Consider the following 21,398-nt stretch of genomic DNA (forward strand, 5'->3'; position numbering starts at 1 on the left):
ATGATAATTTATTACTGAACATAAATAAAATATTTTTTACCAATTTTTTCCTAAAACATGAAATTTTGAATTATTTTTTTACATTTTTCGCCAATTTTATAATCTTTATTTCATAAATTAAAAAAATATGGTATATTTAATAAATTGTATTGGTTATATTAATAAATAATTTTAATAACACAACAATTTATTACTGCTTCAACATATAACTATCGAGATTAATACATGAAATTTTAGATTTTGTGACGATAAGTTGTAAATTTCGAAGAATGTGATATTAAATAAATTTAATCAATTATAAAAAATATCATTAATATCTTTGACACAATCTTCCACATTCAAAAGCAGAATTTTGTTATTCTATGATATTTGGTCAAGATTTCAAGACGATTAAATGTTTTGATTTAAGATTACAGTAGTTTTATATTTCAATTTATAGCATAAATTACAATGTTTCGTGAATCCAAAATTCGAAAGCTTAAAACATATATAGACTTTAACTTAAGACTGAAATTTTATCGATATACTTATTTATATTCAGATACCATTGAGACAAGTGTTTAGAATGGTAAAAATTTTAAACTTTGGGTTTCAGCTATATAAACTTAATTTTATCTATGTCAGAATAAATATATATATATATTTATAAAACAGAATCTTTTATTTAACTGTTAAATAATTCTAATTAAATTTGGTTTAATTAAAATCAATATATCTGAAAACTTATTTATTTTATTTATACTGTTTTAGATTAAATTTAAAAAAAAATGCTTTGGATAATTTTTTAGTTATGATTCAATATAATTATGAAGAATAATAAAAAATTAATCATATAAAATAGTTATGTTGAAAACTTTTCATTTCAAAATGACAAAATGTCTAGTAAATGCAATTGATGGTTAATAATCTTATCGAGTACACATTTGGCAACTAATCGTATGACTTATCGATAAAATTTGATCTAAAAGGTCACACAAGTCGTGTGACACGACTTTTTAGTAAGTAAATTTTTTTTTACCGATAAAATAAAAGCTGTTAAATTTACCTTAAATTATTTATAGGTAAATTTATCGTACTCGCTAACATCACTATCTCAACTGACGTCACTCCTAGAAAAATAAAATTTACTAGTATATCAATGAGTTTATTAAGAACCCTTACTGATTCATGTTGCTTATCGTGATATTGCTGGCTGACGTCTGATTGTAATTCACGAATAAGTCCAAGTGTAATCGCACACGCTTATTCATTTTTATATTAGTTTTTAATAGTTAATATGATACGGGGGTAGAATCAAATCGTTAATAACAAAGTATTTTTTTATCGCTCGATGTCAACAGCGAAACAAACGAAAGAAACGTGTCAAATCAAAACACGAATACACAAATATTGTTTAACGTATACAATAAATGCATCAAGTGTAACATTACAAGCGGCACGCGTATCTGCTATAAATGCATAAATTGAGACGTCAAAGTGTCTCTCGCTCCCTTAAATAAAAAAAGTAAAATAATACAAAAGTAATCGTTTCCATTTGCAAACGATACTTACACACACACACGCATTTTTATAAAACATACATAAAAGAACCGGCGGACACGTGTGAAGTTATTGTCAGACGCGCCTAAATCGCGTGCGATCGTTTTCGGTGTGAAAACTTTTTTGCAGCCCCTGTTAAGTCTTGCATTATTCTCTTTTTGGCGCTCCACATGAGAGGGGTTTCATTTCACATCAAATTAACTTGTCACTGCCCGTGGTCACCGCCAAAATGCATGCACGTGCGATCGCGCGTGCCGATTGTCCCGCACTACCACCGCCCACTCGTCAAGCCCTTAGATCTTTTCCTTTTGGCGAATTGCTCAGTGGGGATATTTTTTATTTGACTGCAGCGACGAAAAGACTTGTAAGTATCAGTATACATATTCAACGTTTGTGTGATAATAGTAAACACCCATCTATGATAATAACAAATGTGTAAAATATGCACACTTTGTACTGCCTATTGCTTCATTTGCATAACGCGGACATTTTGTACGGTAATGATAAACTGATAATAATTGATAATGGGCACCCGGTTTGTTGGAAATAAACTGGTACTTATATTTTAAAATTTCCTAAAACTTTACATTGACCCCGTGTGATCATTATTAGTTTGGTAACATTTCAAACGCACAATTAACATATTTGTATGTGGAATTATCTGTAATACATTTACCACTTTAGCACATAACATTTTAAGTAATTTTACGTAGTAGAATATACATTTATGAAATTATTATTTTTTACCTAAAACTTTACCAGCTGTCCGCTATGTTAAATTTGATTATTATCTAAATTAGTACAGACCCTCTGCAGCTTTAAGGTAAAAACTATAAAATTGACTATTAAATTAGAAAAGGTACTATCTTATATTTTTCAGGGGTGGGGTCCCCTAACCCGTCACATATAATAGGCATTCCAACGCTATAGGTATACGAGTTCACATTAAAAATGTAATGCAAAATATTTAGAAGATCAAAAATTATTAGATTTGTCAAAACCAATAACTACAGAGTGGTCCATGCTATTCGCTTAAAAAAGAAACATAAAAATACCACATATATGTATTTTTTGTGTTCCTTTTGTAATTTTTATGTAGCTATCTTATTGACAAAGGTTGTGAGCAAAAAAATAAAGGCAGTCTAAATTTTATCGTATCTAATCCATAAAAAAATTTTTATTGTGCTCTCCCGTTATAAATTTCTAAATACACCTCTGTATAATATAACAATATTGCGAACACCACGTTAAAAATAAATAATTTACAAATGTTATATCAATATTGTATTTTATAATTTTCAAGAAGCAGACTTTCAAGTGTAAAATGATGGCAGAAGAAGTGTAAAAAACACGATCCACTTATAGTGAAAGGCTGGGTGTGTACTGTACATAACTGTTAAGCCGGTGTATTGAGCGACGTTTTCATTGGACCGTGAAAAATACAATCTTCACAGCCCCTCATTATATATATATACTCTACTTGCATGTGATGCATAGTATGGCCAATAGGCAATTGAGGGTTAGAGTCGATACACATACGCAAATCCTGTTAGTTCGAGAATGACTATTGCGCACAGAATATCTATCACCCTCCCCCAAATATTTGAAATGCTCAGAGATAAAAAAAAATGTTAATGAAGAAAGTGACTGCTGTAAAATTAAAAAACTGGCGCCATTTTGACTTTTACAATAACTGGTAACAGCACTATAGAAGCGTGGCACTAAATTTAATTGTATCTTAATTAAATCAAAAAAATATATTAAAAGTATAATTTTTAATATTAATAAACGATGTCGTTTCATGATATGGTTATTTCTAAGATAAACACGACAGCCGTACAGAGTGTCATGTTGTCGACTGCAACGATTTGGCGCAATTTATATTTGTTTCTATAATTCAATCTAAATTAAATTAAAAGATCTAACCATTTACAACTATTGCTTAATTAAATTATATACTAACAGCAAAAATCATACTTCCCTACTGTTAATCAGTCAACCATACTTTTTCAATATATTATTGTATGTTCAAACTAATATAGTAAATTGATATGCTCTTAAAACAATAATTTTGTAGTCCAATTAATTAATGAAAATGAATACATTTTAATGCTATATCCACAAATCTTTGATTAAACCAGAATATTTTAAAGAAATCAGTCTACCATATTAATTAATTAACTAACTATTATAACTTTTAATATAACATTTCGCTATAATTTTTTTTAAAATAATTTACCCATTTTTAAACTATGTTAAAGTTATACTATTAATTATTAATTTTTAATAATAACAAATAATTTTAATTTTGTAAACATTTTAAAATAGATATTTTTTAAAAACTTTTCTTGTAAAAAATTTGAATATGTCAATAACAAATTAAAAGACGATTTTAAATTCTTATAAAAAAAAATTCTTAAAACAAATAGTAATTTTGTTGAATTTAAGAAAATTAAGCGTTTAAACTAAACGCAAATTAGTAATAGATATATGACTACTGTTTCATAATTTGTAAATTTAATGTGTGAAAAGTTCAACATAATATAAAATAAGCTATTACAACTTATATATAAATGAATATTATTTATTGAAACTACAAATCAAAGAAGTATCAAAAAAAATATAATTTTAAATATCTTGGTTAGCAAAATAAAAACTTCTAATAATATCTTAAGATATAACATACTTAATAAATTTTCTACATGTATTCTTATACAAATAAATCACATATAAAACTAATTGATCCCATTAAGTAAAATACTTTTAGAATTGGTATTTATTTAATTTCTTTTAACATTTCTACTAAAATTTTTTCAAGTTTACGAGAATCAGCAGCAAAATTCCTTATTCCTTCAGATAGTTTATCAGTAGCCATTTTATCTTCATTCATTTCCCAACGAAATTTAGCTTCATTTAATTCAATTTTTTCTAAATCCGATGATTTGCCTATTAATTATTAAAAAAAGGGATAAATAATTACAAAATAACATTATAATAGACAAAGAAAAGTTGATTAAAAACACATTCCTGGCTACATTATTAATTCTTTTAGAAATAAAATTTGTAACTTAGTTTTAACTCATGAAATGTTACACTAAGATTTTTTGTTAGAGACACTTTTTTAAACTCATTTTGATAAAGAATATAATATATATGTTGTTACAATTAACCTAATTAAATGCACCAACAACAATAATTACTTAATTAACAATGTTAAATGAACATGATAAATTAATTAAAAAATATTTGAAGACAATTGACATTGTCAACAATGTTGGATGAATTTTTTATTCAAAAAAAGATTATTTTAAGATTTTTACTTTAAATAACCTTATAACCAGTAATATTTATACATACCATTTTTAACTGATAAATATTCAGTAAGTTGATCGTTACTATTATCTAGTTCTTCCAACAATTTTGGACTAATTGTGAGCAAGTCACATCCAGCTAATGCTTTGATTTCACCTTAAAAAGTTTATAATAATGTATTATTTAAAATTCATCAAGACTAGGACGATGAAATAATCTATTTCAATAATGAAATAATTATACACAATTCAGCAAAGAAAACCATAGTGTCTTGGTACTAGGGTAAAATTTGATTGCACTGAACTATGTAGATTTTCCATTCTCTCTAATACAAGCATTAGCATTTTAAATACAAGGCAATTGTTTTAATGATAGCCACTCAGTTTTTCTTAAAATAATTGTTATGTTAAGAAAAATATTTTTGGTATTTTTTAGTTCCATATATTTCTTAGTTTATCAGTTAATAATTAATCTTTTAATTCGTTCCTCACACCTTGTGTGTATGTCAAATTTATTTTTTTATTGGTAGCATATATTTTTAACAAGCTTAAAATAAAAAAAATGATCTAATTAAGAGAATGACAGGTTGATAACAATTAAGACATTCATGCAATTTTTGACAAATTAATTTAGAAATTATTACCATCTAAAAATATAGACTGGAGGTGAGGCGAGGATACTACAATATTTATCATAAGACATTTCTTAGCTATATCTACCCTCCTTTTGCCTAAGTATAAAAATATACTTACATATATTTTAGCTAGATTGTAGCTTAGGTTTAAAAATAATGGGTCAAAATTTGTTATCACCCTGTCATTTTCATTATTAAACATTTAATCGTAATTCATGTAACATCAAATATTAAATAATTTACCAGTGTTACGGAACGAAGCTCCCATTACAACAGTTTTGTAGTTGAACTTCTTAAAATAGTTATATATATTAGTTACTGATATGACACCAGGGTCTTTCAAAGGTTCAAATATTTTCTTGTCAGTATTTGCAACATGCCTAAAAATTAAATTTTATCAATAAAGTCTAATGTTAGTAAAATCGAGTATAGTTAATTTCAATAACATAAAAAAAAAAAAATTAAAAATTTCAGTCAGTCAAACTAAGTTGGTATAATAACATATTACACTTGTTAAGAATAAATATTACACCAATGACACACCATAATACTAGTGATTATTTTATTATGAAAATTATACTTATAAGACTAAACATATTTTCTTTTTGTTTAATTTATTTTATTGAATCAAAATGATTTTAATTTATAGTTATTTACCAATCTAAAATTCGACCAACAAATGGAGATATTAGAGTTACACCAGCTTCAGCACATGCTATTGCTTGATACAAAGAAAACAATAGAGTTAAATTACAATGTATCCCATGCTCTTGCTCTAAAACTCTAAAAAATTATGAAAGAATATGTTTTTAAATAAATTTTGCATTATTTTTCAGTGTGACAAAACATTAATTTAATCTACTAACTTAGCTGCTTGAATGCCTTCCCAAGTAGAAGCCAGTTTAATGAGAATGCGGTCTTTACTAATTCCAGCTTTTTCATACATTTTAATGTACTTGATGGCTTTAGCAATGCTAGCTTCTTTGTTGAAAGATAATCTAAAGAATACAATTAAAATTTCATTAAAACTGAAACTACTTGTATAATAAAATTTATATCTATCACCTTGCATCAACTTCAGTAGACACTCGTCCAGGAATTAAAGATAAAATTTCAGTTCCAAATAAAACAACAAGTTGATCCATAGCTTCTTCAGTTTGTTCTTCAATGGAACTATTAAAAAATATGTATTTATCACCTACTGATTTGATTTTTAAACTATGTTATTATAGTCTGCTAAGAATTAGTTTTACAAAAAATAAACAGCCAAACTAATTTTCATAATAAAATTATACAGGTATATCAGAAAATATTTTGTTTATAATTGTATATTCATTCTATCCTCATCAAATTCAAATTTCTGGTTTGCCTCTATTGATAAGTCATTCAGTGAGGAGTTTAGATATGTTGAATCCTAGTAAACTTTAAATATATTATCTTTTAATTAATAAAAATGACCCAATAAATAAAAATAGTCATAAAATAACTAATTGAACCTGAAATAATAGAATTAATTAATTTATACATGTAAAATTATGTAATATTTAGCCTGATATTAAAAAAATTAACTATATGTATATATATAATTACAAGTACTATAATTATTAAATAATAATAAAAATGCCTGACAATTAAATTCAAGTTTTAGAAAAAAAGAAATACTCACTCTCCATTAGCAATTCCAAATTTAAGAGCTTTATTTATTAAATCTTTATACTGAGGCATTTTTGCTGCTGCCAGAATGAGACTTGGATTTGTTGTTGCATCTGTTGGTTGGTATTTTTTCATAGCTAAAAAAATTACATAATTAACCTTCAAAATTTTATTTGAAAAATACAATGCAAAAACTAGTCTAAATTTTCAGAACTCATTTTATATAAATTTTGAATATATGTGATTATTCTTCATATTTTAGTTTGAAAACAAATTTTAAATTATATTTTTCAGATATAATTAAACATGAAAAACATTTTTACCATTGTCGTTAATAAAAATGGTATTTATAAATATGGAGAAAGCATATAATAGAGGTTTTAAAGTGGGCATTAATGAGAAAAAGAGACCCAAAAAGGTACATTAGTGCAATAGAGGATATGTATGATGGTATTTGGAATATAACAAAATATAATATATCTGACTAGGAAAAGAGGGTTTTTAATTTATACAAATGGCANTGAGAAAAAGAGACCCAAAAAGGTACATTAGTGCAATAGAGGATATGTATGATGGTATTTGGAATATAACAAAATATAATATAATATAATATATCTGACTAGGAAAAGAGGGTTTTTAATTTATACAAATGGCACCAAGAAATCAGGAAAGGTAGGTGCTAACATTTGAGGATTACAACCCCACATAAATATCAGCATGTTAATGTCACAATACCCTATGTTCCAAGCAGAGGTAATGGCAATACTACTAGGGGCTCAGTACCTGCTAGTATTCAAGAAAGGAACATGACTTTTCTAAGCGATTGTCAGTAACAAATAAGTGACTTCAAGATTAGTCCTTGAATGTAAGGAAATTTTAGAATCATTACCAAGATTCAATTAAGTTACACTAGCATGGGTACCAGAACACAGCGGTATGACTGGTAATGAAAAAGCAGACTTTCTAGTGAGGAAAGGTACAGAAAACACCTATGTTGGACCAGAACCAGTGGTAGGACTCATGGAGAAATCCCTCAAAGTACTACTCAAAAACTGGTGTAAAGAAAAATATAGTGTTACCTACTGATACCCATACATTCAAAATGTTTACCAAGACTCCCGGTCTACTAATGAGGGATCCTAATAACATGACTAGATATCAATTAGATACTTTAACTGAACTACTGACAGGACATGGTCATCTGCTCAAGCATCTTTACACTATAGGAATGATAGAATCACCACTGTGAAGGAAGTATGAAACAGAAGAAGATTCACTTCACATTATGTTTGAATGTGACACTCTAACCACATTAACATATAAATACTTAAATCTTTTCTTAAAAAGAAGATATCAAAAACCTAAAACCCAAAGAGATACTTAATTTTGCTAGAGAGACAGGACTTTTTTAATATATTTAGGTGTGGCCTAGTAGAACATCCTATATATAGTTTTAGATATTCAACAATGGCAATAACACTTTGGTGGAAATACTTCTTTGAAGAAACAGAATTAATATAATTCAGTAGGAAGTGTACACGATGGATCTATAGGTCTGAGTGCATAGGCAGTTCTTGCCTATCTCTCTAACAACTATAACTAAAACTAACTAAAGTAACTTTGAATAAAAATAATATAAACATAATAATTTTGACTAAATTTGATAAAAATTAATGTGATTTAAGTTAAGTCACTTTATTAATTCAACATGTTATAATTTGAATTTACACAAATATTATCTGATTTTAACCGATATCAGTATTTAATGGCTAAGATATGGAAGTGGACCAATATAATAAAAATAAACATTTATATTTATGATATATAACTTAAAGCAAAATATTAGATAGTTATACTAGAAAATAAATAGAAATTTATAAAAGTGATCTAGGATTATTAATCTTATAAATTATTAGGAAAAAGTGCTCTAAAAAATGCTCTTCTTTTGAAATGCCAGTTATCATCCTTATCTAATCAACCTATAATTTGTTTTTATTTAACTATAATTATTTATTAGTACATATCTATACAGTAAAATCATTCAATAATATATAAATTAAACAGTTTAATAAAGTATTAATTTAATCTAAACTAAATGATCAACAAGGTTATTAGATAATAATTAAGGTCAACATATTCAAGTGAAAGGTTTAAATAAAATTTTATTAATCAAATATATAATAAAATAAAAATGTTCAATTGTAGTATCCTGAAAAAATAATTTATTCAAAGTAATACCTTCAAAATCGCCAGTGTCGGCTACGACAACGGTATAGTTCTTTAACTGAGCCAGACATGAACTTTTGGACTTTTTCGGTGATGGTTCAGTCATTTTGAGAAATATTTAGGATTTACCTATTGAAATTAATACAAGAAATATATATTAATTAATTGAAGAAAAATAATTTTGAGAGTTGAATTCTGAGGTAATAAATAACAAGGACGCACAATGTCGTTGAAGAATTGAACTTAATAAATTTAAAAAACAGCAAGTATATAACCTCCGTCAGGGAACTGAACTCTGAACTATCTTACACATGACTACCAACTGAAAAACGAAATATTACTATTTAGTTCAGTAAATATCAGGTTAACCAATTAAATAGTGCAAATATGATAAAACCGGTTTTTATTGGAGTAAAATTCCAAGTTCAATCAGGCTTCAATGATTGGTGAAATTATAACAAGGTTAGAGTAATAAGTCTTCATTGTACAAAAAAGTTTTAAAGCTCAATTTTTTCATTCATATAAAATATTTTTTGAGTATAGTATTATAATATACTTATATTTTAAATAATCACAGATATTTAATAAAACGTTTTATTATATATCTGTGAAAATAATGCACTTAAAAAATCACCCTAAATATTATTCGTGATCATAGATAGATATACCAAGAATAACTTGTCATTACAACCCTTGCCCCCTTTCTATAAATTGCATTGTGAAAAATAAACTTAAATAATGTAAAATAGCATTCAGTATAAAGTATATCAATTGATAATAGATCACTGCAGTAATTTTCCATTAAGGACACTAGCCCTTAGACAAACAGGAGACAATATTATACTTTTCAAATAACGAATTCTCATGTAGAGCATATAACATGACAGAGGAGACACTTTAAAATACTACAGTTAGCTCCTTTTTATTTTTAACCTATTGTTTATACAGAAATAAATACATTATCAAGTGTTATACAATCGAACCCCAGTGTACACTGAAGAAAGAAGAATTCCTAACTTAACTCTGTGTAGGGTCATAAAAAATTGTTTGAGGTAAAAAATTAACTTCTATTCCAAAATAATAATAGAAGTGTCTTTAATTTGTAATTTTGTTAAGGATATTGGTTTTAGGTGTTCATGATTTTTTATTTCAGGTTTTTTTCAATATTAGTGTTAGACTTTTTTATTTACAGTATTTTAATGTTTAGGGTTAAAGTCCTTAAATTATAAAAATTACACTGATTTTATTTATTGCTATTATTATCATATAACAATTAATTTATTTAATTATAAAAATTATAGATAATCATTCATATGCCAACATAATATACAATATAATAATAAATTTAACTTTTTGATATCATAATACAATACACTTTGAAGGATATAAATAATACATTAGACAAATACACATAAGTAAAATATTGATACATATTAATAGTAACTAATTTCAATTATTTATGATTCATTTAAAGCACAATTTACTAAACTTTAAATATTAGGCTCTAAGAGACATTGATAATAAAATGCATTAATGAATTAAGATCTTAGCAAAATAATACTTTACAAATGAAACATTTATAATTATGAAAGTATTTCTGGAGCATAGAAATTTTTAAAAGATGATTTATTATTAGCTTTTTACAAAAAAATAAAAGTTTATTGATTTTTTAGAAATATGTATAACATTTAAACACATTAAATATAGTAATGGAAACTACTAAAATTTGTTCATGAGAATTATACTGTAAAAGATTAATACTGATTGCATGAACTTAAAAACTATTTAATATAAGTGTTGTTAAGTCATTGGATAGTTATTTATATGCAGTAATTTTAAGTTTTAACAATAATAATATCATTGTTAATAATACATATAAATTAAGAAATATTCTGATAGATTTTTTCTTAAGAATAACTACAAAAAAATTCACTGTTTAAGTAGTTGAGTAATTTTACATTTCAGTATCAATATTTTAATATTGACATAAACCAATAGACAGAGTTATTATTAATACATAACAAAAAAAAAAATTGTTTTTATTTTAATACAAATGGTCATAATATTTATCACAGGCTAACTTTATAACAGTCATGAAAAAATTAGTTTTTATTTGATTAATTCAAATATTAAACCATTATAACAACGTAAAAATAAATAGTTAACTGTAATCTTTACTAAACTTAGTATCACACTGAATCACACAATGTGGATGCTGCTTCTTCAACATTCCAGTTACAATTGTTCAGTGCTGTTATGCATGCTTCTTTTGATGCCATTCCTAATCTAAAATTATAAAAAATAAATTTTATATTACATTTTTATTAACATTATACGACTAAATGTCAGATATATATTATCATAATTTTATATTTCACAATATTAATTACCTTACTATTAGTAAATATCTCTTAAAAATAATAATTTTTTTTTGCTTTTGTTAGTCACATTTGTATCTGTTATAATATATTTTTAATGTTTATTAAATATATCTTATAGGGATTTCAACTGTATTATTTTTTAACAATATATATACAGAGTGGAAGAAATCTAACTGACTTAAGACTTATATAACTTTTGTGATCTACATAACATTTTATACTTTTTTTATTTAAATCAATTTTTACAATATAAAATTATATTTAAAATATGTTTTATGTTATTTTTCGCAATTACAAAAATTATTTTAAAAATTAATTTTTTTTTTTTTTTAATTTCTTTTAAGATTTTAAGATAGCCATTTTATAGATAAGTTTTTAATAAAAATTTTGATACCAAAAACTCTTATTTTAATTTAGTAGTTACGGTTATACAGCATTTTAAAGTTTGTTAAATTTTGATTTTTTTTACAATTTTCCAATGGTATCAAATGTTAGTCCATATTATGTAAAGTAGAGAAGTAAATACTTATTACGTTATTTACTAATAACAGTATGCGATTTCTTTTCGATGAAAATTATTGACATTTCAATAAGTATTTGTAATTGACTTAAAAAAAACAAGTAGTAGTATAATTAAGATTATTAAAAAAAATTATAGAAATATTGTAAAAAACATGTTGAGTTTTTAATTAAATAAGTTCGTATATCATAAATTTAAACGTGAATAATTATTCACATTATTAATAATCAATAAGTGCATTTATTATTAAATCTCCTAACAAGTAATTTCCTATAATAATTAGATTACCAAGATTCGGAAGTTTTAGCAAATGTATATTTTGCTAATTTTTGCATGTTTATAGTGTTTGGTGCTATTCTGCTAATTTTTAGGTTTAAGTGCTATTTTTAGCTAGATTTTATATATATATATATTCAAAATAACCAAAATTGTATTGAGAAGAAATACTATACTAACACATAAATATAATGTGAAAACAAAAATTAACAAGTATTTTGATTATAAAATGTGATATATTAAAGTTAATTTTAAAAATGCTATAAGTAAAACAAAGTTAATCGAGTCGGCTACAATCTTACATTAATGAATTTGGTCCTAATATATTTTCAATCGATGCAAGTGTATTGTTTTGTAAAATTTGTGAAATTAAAGTTAATTCCGACAAAAAGTGCCATGTATCACATTTAAAAAGTAACAGTATGTGATTTCTTTTCCATGGATAATAATAACATTTAAAGCGCTTTATATAAAAATGCTTATCTCTAACCTTTATTACAAAAGTTAGAAACATTATTGTATGTCAACTATGAGTGTTCCATGGTTAGCTAAGTTAAAAGTGATAACAATTATTTATTTGCGTGATTCTATTATTGTAATTATCAGGGATCGGATATTATAGCATTAAGAAAATAGATTTTTAGCACTTTAATATGCACTTTAAAACACTACAATAAGGACTATAAATAGCACTAAAAGCATAAAAATATGCAATGTCAATAATTGTTGCTGTATTCGATTTATTTGATTTTCATATCGGACTAAACCTTTTATTTTGTCACTTTTTAAATGTGATACATTGGACTTTTTGTTGGAATTAACTTTAATATATCACATTTTATAATCAAAATACTTGTTAATTTTTGTTTTCACATTATATTTATGTGTTAGTATAGTATTTCTTCTCAATACAATTTTGGTTATTTTGAATATATATATATATAAAATCTAGCTAAAAATAGCACTTAAACCTAAAAATTAGCAGAATAGCACCAAACACTATAAACATGCAAAAATTAGCAAAATATACATTTGCTAAAACTTCCGAATCTTGGTAATCTAATTATTATAGGAAATTCCTTGTTAGGAGATTTAATAATAAATGCACTTATTGATTATTAATAATGTGAATAATTATTCACGTTTAAATTTATGATATACGAACTTATTTAATTAAAAACTCAACATGTTTTTTACAATATTTCTATAATTTTTTTTAATAATCTTAATTATACTACTACTTGTTTTTTTTAAGTCAATTACAAATACTTATTGAAATGTCAATAATTTTCATCGAAAAGAAATCGCATACTGTTATTAGTAAATAACGTAATAAGTATTTACTTCTCTACTTTACATAATATGGACTAACATTTGATACCATTGGAAAATTGTAAAAAAAATCAAAATTTAACAAACTTTAAAATGCTGTATAACCGTAACTACTAAATTAAAATAAGAGTTTTTGGTATCAAAATTTTTATTAAAAACTTATCTATAAAATGGCTATCTTAAAATCTTAAAAGAAATTAAAAAAAAAAAAAAATTAATTTTTAAAATAATTTTTGTAATTGCGAAAAATAACATAAAACATATTTTAAATATAATTTTATATTGTAAAAATTGATTTAAATAAAAAAAGTATAAAATGTTATGTAGATCACAAAAGTTATATGATTTGTCAGTTAGATCTGTTCCACTTTGTATATATTAAAATAACTTATAAAATAGAAATTATGTGATTAAGAAAATGACTGTTCGATAACAACATTTGGACCAGTATTGGTAAATAGTTACACAAATGTAACTAAAATAATTTTTTTTTCAGAATGGGTATGTAATGTAAATGGAGTATGCATTATAAATACCCTCTCACACAATATACCTACACGTATGTATTAAAATGTTTGTAACTCAATAAGTATTTATCCTAAAATTGTTATTGGCCCATTAATCACTTTTGTAAGGAAAATACAAAAAACTACATATTTTAAAATGTTGAAAAAATATTAAATAAAAAAATTTATTTTTTATTTTTAATATTAGAAATAAATAATAAAAAATATGCTTTTAACAGTCTATGAATACAAAACTTGTTTAAAAAATGAATTAAAATCATTATTGGATAAATAAATTATAATAAGAGTTTGATCCATGCCACTGTGTATATATAAATATATATATGTATACAGGCTGTTCAGTACATAAGGAAACGGATCAATTGTTACAAACAATGAGAACAATAGAAACCCATTTCCTAACTTACTATACACCCTATATATATTTGTAACTTTTATGTGACTATTTTAGGTTTATGTAAATAATAAGATTGTCAAGGAAAATGCAAAATTAGAACTAACCTTAATAAATTGTTAACTTTTAAATATTTAACACTTTCCCAAAAGTTACTTTTACTTTTTAAATGTGATACATGGCACTTTTTGTCGGAATTAACTTTAATTTCACATGTAAATAATAAGATTGTCAAGGAAAATGCAAAATTAGAACTAACCTTAATAAATTGTTAACTTTTAAATATTTAACACTTTCCCAAAAGTCCCATGATGTTGCTTCTAGTGCATCCAAACATTCATTTTCTGTTACTGTATTATTGAAATAATTACAAAGTTGAATAACTGTGGATTCAGACTGAAAAAAATGTTTTAATTTAGTTTAATTAATAACAAACATTCTTAAAAACTTTAAGTATGAAAAAACACTAATACATACATTAGATTCAGGAACAGTTTGATAGACCGATGGTGTAGGGCTATAATACCTACTAGTTGAAATGTCAACAGGACTATAATACACCGTATTATAATTAGAAGATGTTGCAATATTTTCTGTGTTACTCTTAGTATATAAATCATTTCTATAAAAATTAGATATGTTGGAGTTATGTGTTTTTCCTGCACCAGGAATATCACCAATCCACATTTCTTTGAACATGTTTTCTGTTAAATTAAGATTTTCTACATATCTTGTATCATTTGTATACTTAGGTACATAATTTTCAATGTCATTAATAGTGCTGGAATAATTTGTTGAACCAGCCACATTTGAAAATGTATAGTTTGCACTATGTGGTCTAGGAATAGTTGCATTTAAAATTTCGGTGTTCAATTTTTTAGGAATAGATTCAGGTGGTGGTAGTATTGTTTGTCTAATACTATTTGCATTAGCCTCATTTTGACCCAAATTTTTTTCAAGTTCAGCAATAAAATTAAGATCTAGTTTTTCTGAACTACTAACAATGTCAGTTAAATTTAAATTTGATACAATAGAAGATGGAAGTGTACTATGAGTAGGTCCTTGAAGCTGAGTGTTAATGTTAGAGGTATCAAATGGATCTTTTATTGATTCTTCAGTATCTAATCCCTCGATATTTATATATGTGTGGTGATAGTCATGACTATCTGAAGAACCAACTAAAAAAAAAAAATTTTTTTACAAAACATACTATTGAAAAATAATAAAATATTACATTCTGCAACATCAATTGGCTGATCAAGAAGAGAAAAATTTGAATCAGTTGGCATATTATGATTGTGGAGTACAGGTGGAGGAGTACAATCATCTAAATCCAATAAAATTTGTTCGTTATTTGGTTGTTTAGGAAATGGACCTGGTGGTCTACCAGGAGCTGGTCTCAACTGTCTTTTCCGTTCTTCTGTGAGCTTTGAGTAATTAAATTGTTTATTACATGGAAGGATAGAATTAAAAACAGTATTTTTGGACTTTTCTTCTTTAGATTTAAAATTTTTCTCTATGGCATCATTATTATTCTTAGAATAAGACTTTTTTCTACTTGGTAATATTGGAGGACCTGGTTCGATAACTGTGGGAGATCCTAACAAATCAGGTGGATCCATGGGATTGTTTAAATATACTTGATCAATTTTATCATGGAAACCCCAGTTATTTCCACTAGCATCTCCATGATGACCAGTATGTATAAATGAGTTACGAAGTGGCCTACTAATATCATCTGATGCTTTTGGCCGCATTGGATCAACAGCCCGCCTATAAAAAATATTATATTTATATTTATCAATACTTATTATTGTTTTTAATATACCTAGGAAATTTGCCAATTTGGTATGTTTTTATATTTTGTCCTTTCCACCAAAAATGGTCAGGCTGTCCATCAATTACAATAATTTTGTCACCCATGTCTACATTTAAATGGTTTAAATTATCACTATATTCTTCAGTAACAGATGAATTTGAAGTTACTTTCATAATATTTGGAGAATGAGATTTTAAATAATTTCGAACATCACTAAAAGTGGGACGTTCCCCAGGATCTATGTTCCAACACTGAAATATAAAACAGATATAAGTAAAAAATCAAAATTTATGTTATCTCAAAATTAACTTGTTGCATTAATCTATATAAATTGATTGGACAAGCTTCTGGTTGTTCAAGTCGTTGCCGTTCACGAACAAGTTTAGTTAGAACTTGAGTGGCATCTAATCCAGCCCATGGTTCTTCACCAAATGTAAACATTTCCCAAAGAGCTACACCATACATCCATGTATCAGATGCATGTGAAAACTGTCGAGTACGTAAACTTTCTGGAGCACACCATGGAAATGGTACTCTTCGACGTTCAGTCATAACATAACAATCTTCTTCCATGGGTAATAAACGCATCAATCCAAAATCACCAATTTTTACCTTAAATAAAAGCAGTTAAGTTAAATGGTTGAAGCAAATAATTTATTCATTTAAAATACCTGATTAGAAGTAGTTAATAGAATATTTCGACATGCTAAGTCTCTATGAATACATCGTTTTTTTTCTAAATATTCCATACCAGTAGCTACTTGAAGAGCATATTCCCAAAGAATTGTTATTAGAATATGAGAACACTGCTTTCTTAAATAATCTCTGAGACTTCCTAATAGAGCTAATTCAGTAACCATCATCATTGGTTGAGTTAATACAACACCATAGAGTCTATAGAAATAATTTAGTAACATTATCAATGCCAATAATCGTCCACTCACTATTATAGTAAACTTATAATTTAATTTATACTAAGGGCATATAGTAAAATAAATATTGATTATATTTTTTAAAATTATTTAAAGCACATAACTAGCCCGACCCCAAGTAGTTGGGATTAAGGCAAGGAAAAAGAAGAAAGATTTAAAGCATAAAACAGGTAAATAAATAAGAACTTAATAATTTATAAAAAAATAATGAAATAAAATAATAAGAATACATATATCTATTATATTGTAATAGACAAAATTGACAGAAAATTCATTGCTTTGATAAATTCTGTATTTTTGCAAAAATAATTTAAGAAACATCAATTTTGCTTTTTCAGAACCATAAATTTATTTAACTTAAATAATACATTTTTTATATAACTTTTTAAAATTAATTACTTAATAAGATTCACATGATCAAGAGAATGCATAGCTTGAACTTCCTTAACGAAATCATCAAATAACTGTGGCATTGATGGTACATCTTGTTTTAATATTTTAACAGCAACAGGAACTGTACGGCCATCTGATGTACTCCATTCACCTCTACTTACAATACCAAACGAACCATCTCCAATTTTTTCAGATAGTCTGATAATAAAAAAAAATTACAATAAAGAATTATTAATTAGCAGGGTTGGTAAACACAAACAAATTAAATGAATAATTTAGAATCAAATTGTTGAAGATTTAATTTTATTATCACATACTTAAAAAGTAAATACATGGCTTATAATTTATTTATAACATGNTATATATATATATATATATATATACCTGAGATCTTTTTCCAATATTAAACAAGTTAATGACAATGCTTGTCCAAAGGATTGATTAGTTGTATTTTTTTTAAGAGTTCCGGTAGATTGTTTATTAGCCTGAGTTCCTCCTAAAAGTGATAATATTTTGTTTCGACGTTCAGCACTTTTGCGTTTTTTAACAGCTTCTAACAATCTTCGAGCAGCTGGTTTACTAATTCCAATATTTTCCAAATCTTCTGGCTTGACATATTCAAAATGAGATAATCGAGTGATCTATGTAAACAATTATTTTTTAATAAGCATGCCAAAAGAATGGAGGAATAGTACTGTGGTGTCGATTGGTACCAGGTTAAAAAGTGTGGGAGGAGTAATAGAAGATTTTAAGGTAAGAGTAGGAGTATACCAAGGTATTAATTAAAGCCCTTACTTACTTTCTATAGTGATGGATGAAATTACTAGAGAAATATAAAGAGAAGTTCCCAGGTGCATGTTGTTTGTTGACTATACAGTGTTAATAGGAGAAAATAGGGAGGAAATTAATCAAAGTTTAGAGATGCGGAGATCAGCTCTTAAAAGAAGAGATCAAGCATAAATAGTAGAATATAAAGTATGAACTTGACAAAGGAAAACACTAGGCAGGTGAAATGAGGAGATCAGTGACAATAAGCATGGTCATGATAGAAGAGGTAAAAAGTTTTTAGTATTTAAGTTCAGTTGTGCAAAATAACAGTTATATGAAAGAGTATGTAAAATAGATATTTAAGTGCTGGTGGGTGAAGTGGAGAGAAGTGTCTAGTGTGTTATTCTATAAGAGAATTCCATTGAGGCTAAAAGGTAAGTTCTATAAAAACTTTAGTGAGACCAGCAATTATGCATGGTTCAGTGTGTTGAGTGTTTGACAAGAGAATAGAGCAGAGAATGAATGTAGCAGAAATGAGAATGCTTAAATGGATTAGATTTTTTAATAAACAAGATCTCTATTAACTAGTGTGTACATTGATGTACACATTTTGTTTTTATTTACTGCAGTAAATATTAAAATAAAACTGAACTAAGAACATTTACTCCTACTAATGAGAATATTAAAAATACATACTTGTAACTCATCAGTAATTCTTGTAATAAAATGTTCAAGTTGAACATCGGATAAGAGTTTTTGTAGCCACTCCTTATTGTTATATGTATCTGGTAAGGCCATTTTTAAATCCTATTAAACACATTTTTTGGAAAAAATATAAAAATTAATTATATTTTAAAATTTATTTTAGATAACTTAAAAAAAAAGAAGAATAAAATAATTTTAAGTTTTATTAATTTATTAATGTTAGTAAACATCATTATTATAATTATGTATTGATATTCAATATATAATCTTCTTCTTAATTGATTAAAAACATTAATTTTTTGCATATGTCTATAAACTTCTTACTCAATGTATAAAATGTAATATTTTAAATTTTAAATAATTTCCTAATTCTAGTTGAAAATTAAATATAATCTTTTCTTTGAAAAACTCACAATATTCTAAGACAATAGAAAAAATACTACTTACATAAAAATATTTCTTTATTATTTTAACATTATGATTTTAATAAAATATTCATCTATTTTTTAATTTTATTATTCCTAAGATTTAATTATGAGACTTAAAGAAAAAACAATTTAAATTAACTTTAATAATTAAAGCATCAAAAGTATTTGTGCTACTTTTTCCTACTATTATAAAAATTTACTATTACCAATAAATATTTCTTAAAAAGGATTATTGTGTTTAAAAATTATTTAAATTAAAATATTCAATAAAACACTGATTATCAAGTAAACCACTCTCCAAATAAGTGAGAGCTAAAGAGAAGCTTAGTCCCCAAAAAAATTAAATAAAGTTATATGTATTATTACAAAATAACAAATTGAAGAATAGAAGAAAATATTAAAATTGATACGTGGACCAAAATTTCATTCTATTTCCATCTTTGACACAAACTTATAAATTAAAAGTAAACAAATTTTATATTATAAAATTAAATTATTTAAAATTATAGACTTGGTAATAATTACTTGATAAATTATAGAAGAAAAATATTTTTATTAATAATTATACATAATAAGGCAAGCCATAGTATGATAATTTCCGCACTAGTAATTAGAGTTGTTAAAAACAAACTTGTTTAAAACATAAGTAAACTGTTTAAAATAACCCTTAATACCAGTATAAATTCTGAAATTTTATGTTTTTGACATGCAGAGCTTAAAACATAACAACCCTCCTAGTAATTAGAATAAAAACTAATTATTTTACTACTACATACCAACTATAAATTATTTATTATGTATCGTAAAATATTCACAAATTTCATTACTAATATTTAATTAATAAATATGTTGAGTGTAAGAAAATGAGAACACTTATAACTTTTTAAATAATAAAAAAATTAATTCATCGAGATAGATATCAATCAATGACCCTGGATTCTCTTCTATGATATTATGAAATAACTACACAGTTATCACTATTTAATATTATGCCTTGCATCTGCTATTGCAACAGGATAATACGATAGCTTTAGATATATCAACGGTTAAACTTTTTTTCGTTTAGCGCAGGTGTTGAATCAAGGCCATACATGGAAGAAAAAATATAATTAAATTTTATTACTAATGAAAACATGCTATAAAAAAGTATGCATTTATAAATTTGATATCGATTTTCATTATTAATAGTTCTTAATTTATATGTAAAATAAATAAATTAAATCAGTGGATAAAATTAGTAGTTTTATTTCTTAGCAACAGCATTTAATTAATTAATTTACGTTACGAAGTTCATACCTTTAAAATTATCACAAATAATTCTTATCAATCAATATTTTTCGTTTTGCCTTAATTCGGATAGAACATCAAGAATGTTCGGCACGTTAGTGCTCTAAAACTTGTCGCTAAATAATTTCTTATGCGTGCCGTGTATGGTTGTGCTGTTGGTCTGTTTCTCTTGGTATTATTCTCCGTGATCTTTTAATATATTTCCAGTTATTGGTTAATTTTCTGTGTATTGTGTTATAAAGTTGTTTATTGAATTTAATGATTATTTCTAG

General features: G+C 25.4%; 2 protein-coding genes across 5 annotated transcripts; both read right to left on the reverse strand.

Annotated features, from left to right (window-relative positions):
* Window positions 1-4,037: 4,037 nt before the first annotated feature.
* Window positions 4,038-9,720, reverse strand: LOC126895707 (probable transaldolase). 2 transcript variants are annotated; one of them, XM_050667893.1, is made up of 9 exons: window positions 9,587-9,720; window positions 9,377-9,493; window positions 7,152-7,275; window positions 6,551-6,658; window positions 6,352-6,483; window positions 6,143-6,268; window positions 5,729-5,865; window positions 4,897-5,007; window positions 4,038-4,485 (listed from the first exon to the last, which is right to left on the reverse strand). In XM_050667893.1, exons 2-9 carry the CDS (start codon window positions 9,468-9,470, stop codon window positions 4,316-4,318), a joined length of 1,002 nt encoding a protein of 333 aa, XP_050523850.1. In that variant the 5' UTR covers window positions 9,471-9,493; window positions 9,587-9,720; the 3' UTR covers window positions 4,038-4,315. The 2 variants fall into 2 exon arrangements, with proteins under 2 accessions (XP_050523850.1, XP_050523849.1); XM_050667892.1 differs by having other exon boundaries at window positions 9,377-9,656.
* Window positions 9,721-11,158: 1,438 nt separating this feature from the next.
* On the reverse strand, window positions 11,159-21,255 carry LOC126895703 (activated CDC42 kinase 1). Of its 3 annotated transcripts, none has more exons than XM_050667884.1 (11): window positions 21,136-21,255; window positions 19,403-19,513; window positions 18,323-18,579; window positions 17,945-18,136; window positions 17,285-17,507; window positions 16,923-17,225; window positions 16,623-16,864; window positions 16,029-16,567; window positions 15,272-15,972; window positions 15,054-15,190; window positions 11,159-11,650 (listed from the first exon to the last, which is right to left on the reverse strand). In XM_050667884.1, exons 2-11 carry the CDS (start codon window positions 19,502-19,504, stop codon window positions 11,554-11,556), a joined length of 2,793 nt encoding a protein of 930 aa, XP_050523841.1. In that variant the 5' UTR covers window positions 19,505-19,513; window positions 21,136-21,255; the 3' UTR covers window positions 11,159-11,553. The 3 variants fall into 3 exon arrangements, with proteins under 3 accessions (XP_050523841.1, XP_050523840.1, XP_050523839.1); XM_050667883.1 differs by lacking the exon at window positions 21,136-21,255 and adding an exon at window positions 20,365-20,488; XM_050667882.1 differs by lacking the exon at window positions 21,136-21,255 and adding an exon at window positions 20,616-20,837 and having other exon boundaries at window positions 11,160-11,650.
* Window positions 21,256-21,398: the final 143 nt, after the last annotated feature.

Source organism: Daktulosphaira vitifoliae, unplaced genomic scaffold (genome assembly GCF_025091365.1).
Source record: "Daktulosphaira vitifoliae isolate Bord-2020 unplaced genomic scaffold, ASM2509136v1 Scaffold_1, whole genome shotgun sequence".
NCBI classification, from domain to species: Eukaryota; Metazoa; Arthropoda; class Insecta; order Hemiptera; family Phylloxeridae; genus Daktulosphaira; species Daktulosphaira vitifoliae.

Bases quoted from the DNA above. Each gene is read 5' to 3' on its own strand.
- LOC126895707 (XM_050667893.1), bottom strand. From the start codon at position 9,470: ATGACTGAACCATCACCGAAAAAGTCCAAAAGTTCATGTCTGGCTCAG. The intron at 7,276-9,376 runs GTATTACTTTGA...TAATTTTTTTAG, and splicing joins CGACACTGGCGATTTTGAAG to CTATGAAAAAATACCAACCA. The intron at 6,484-6,550 runs GTGATAGATATA...TGTATTCTTTAG, and splicing joins TCTACTGAAGTTGATGCAAG to ATTATCTTTCAACAAAGAAG.
- LOC126895703 (XM_050667884.1), bottom strand. From the start codon at position 19,504: ATGGCCTTACCAGATACATATAACAATAAGGAGTGGCTACAAAAACTC. The intron at 17,226-17,284 runs GTATTTTAAATG...CTTTTATTTAAG, and splicing joins TATTAACTACTTCTAATCAG to GTAAAAATTGGTGATTTTGG. The intron at 16,568-16,622 runs GTATATTAAAAA...TATTTTTTATAG, and splicing joins CAAATTGGCAAATTTCCTAG to GCGGGCTGTTGATCCAATGC.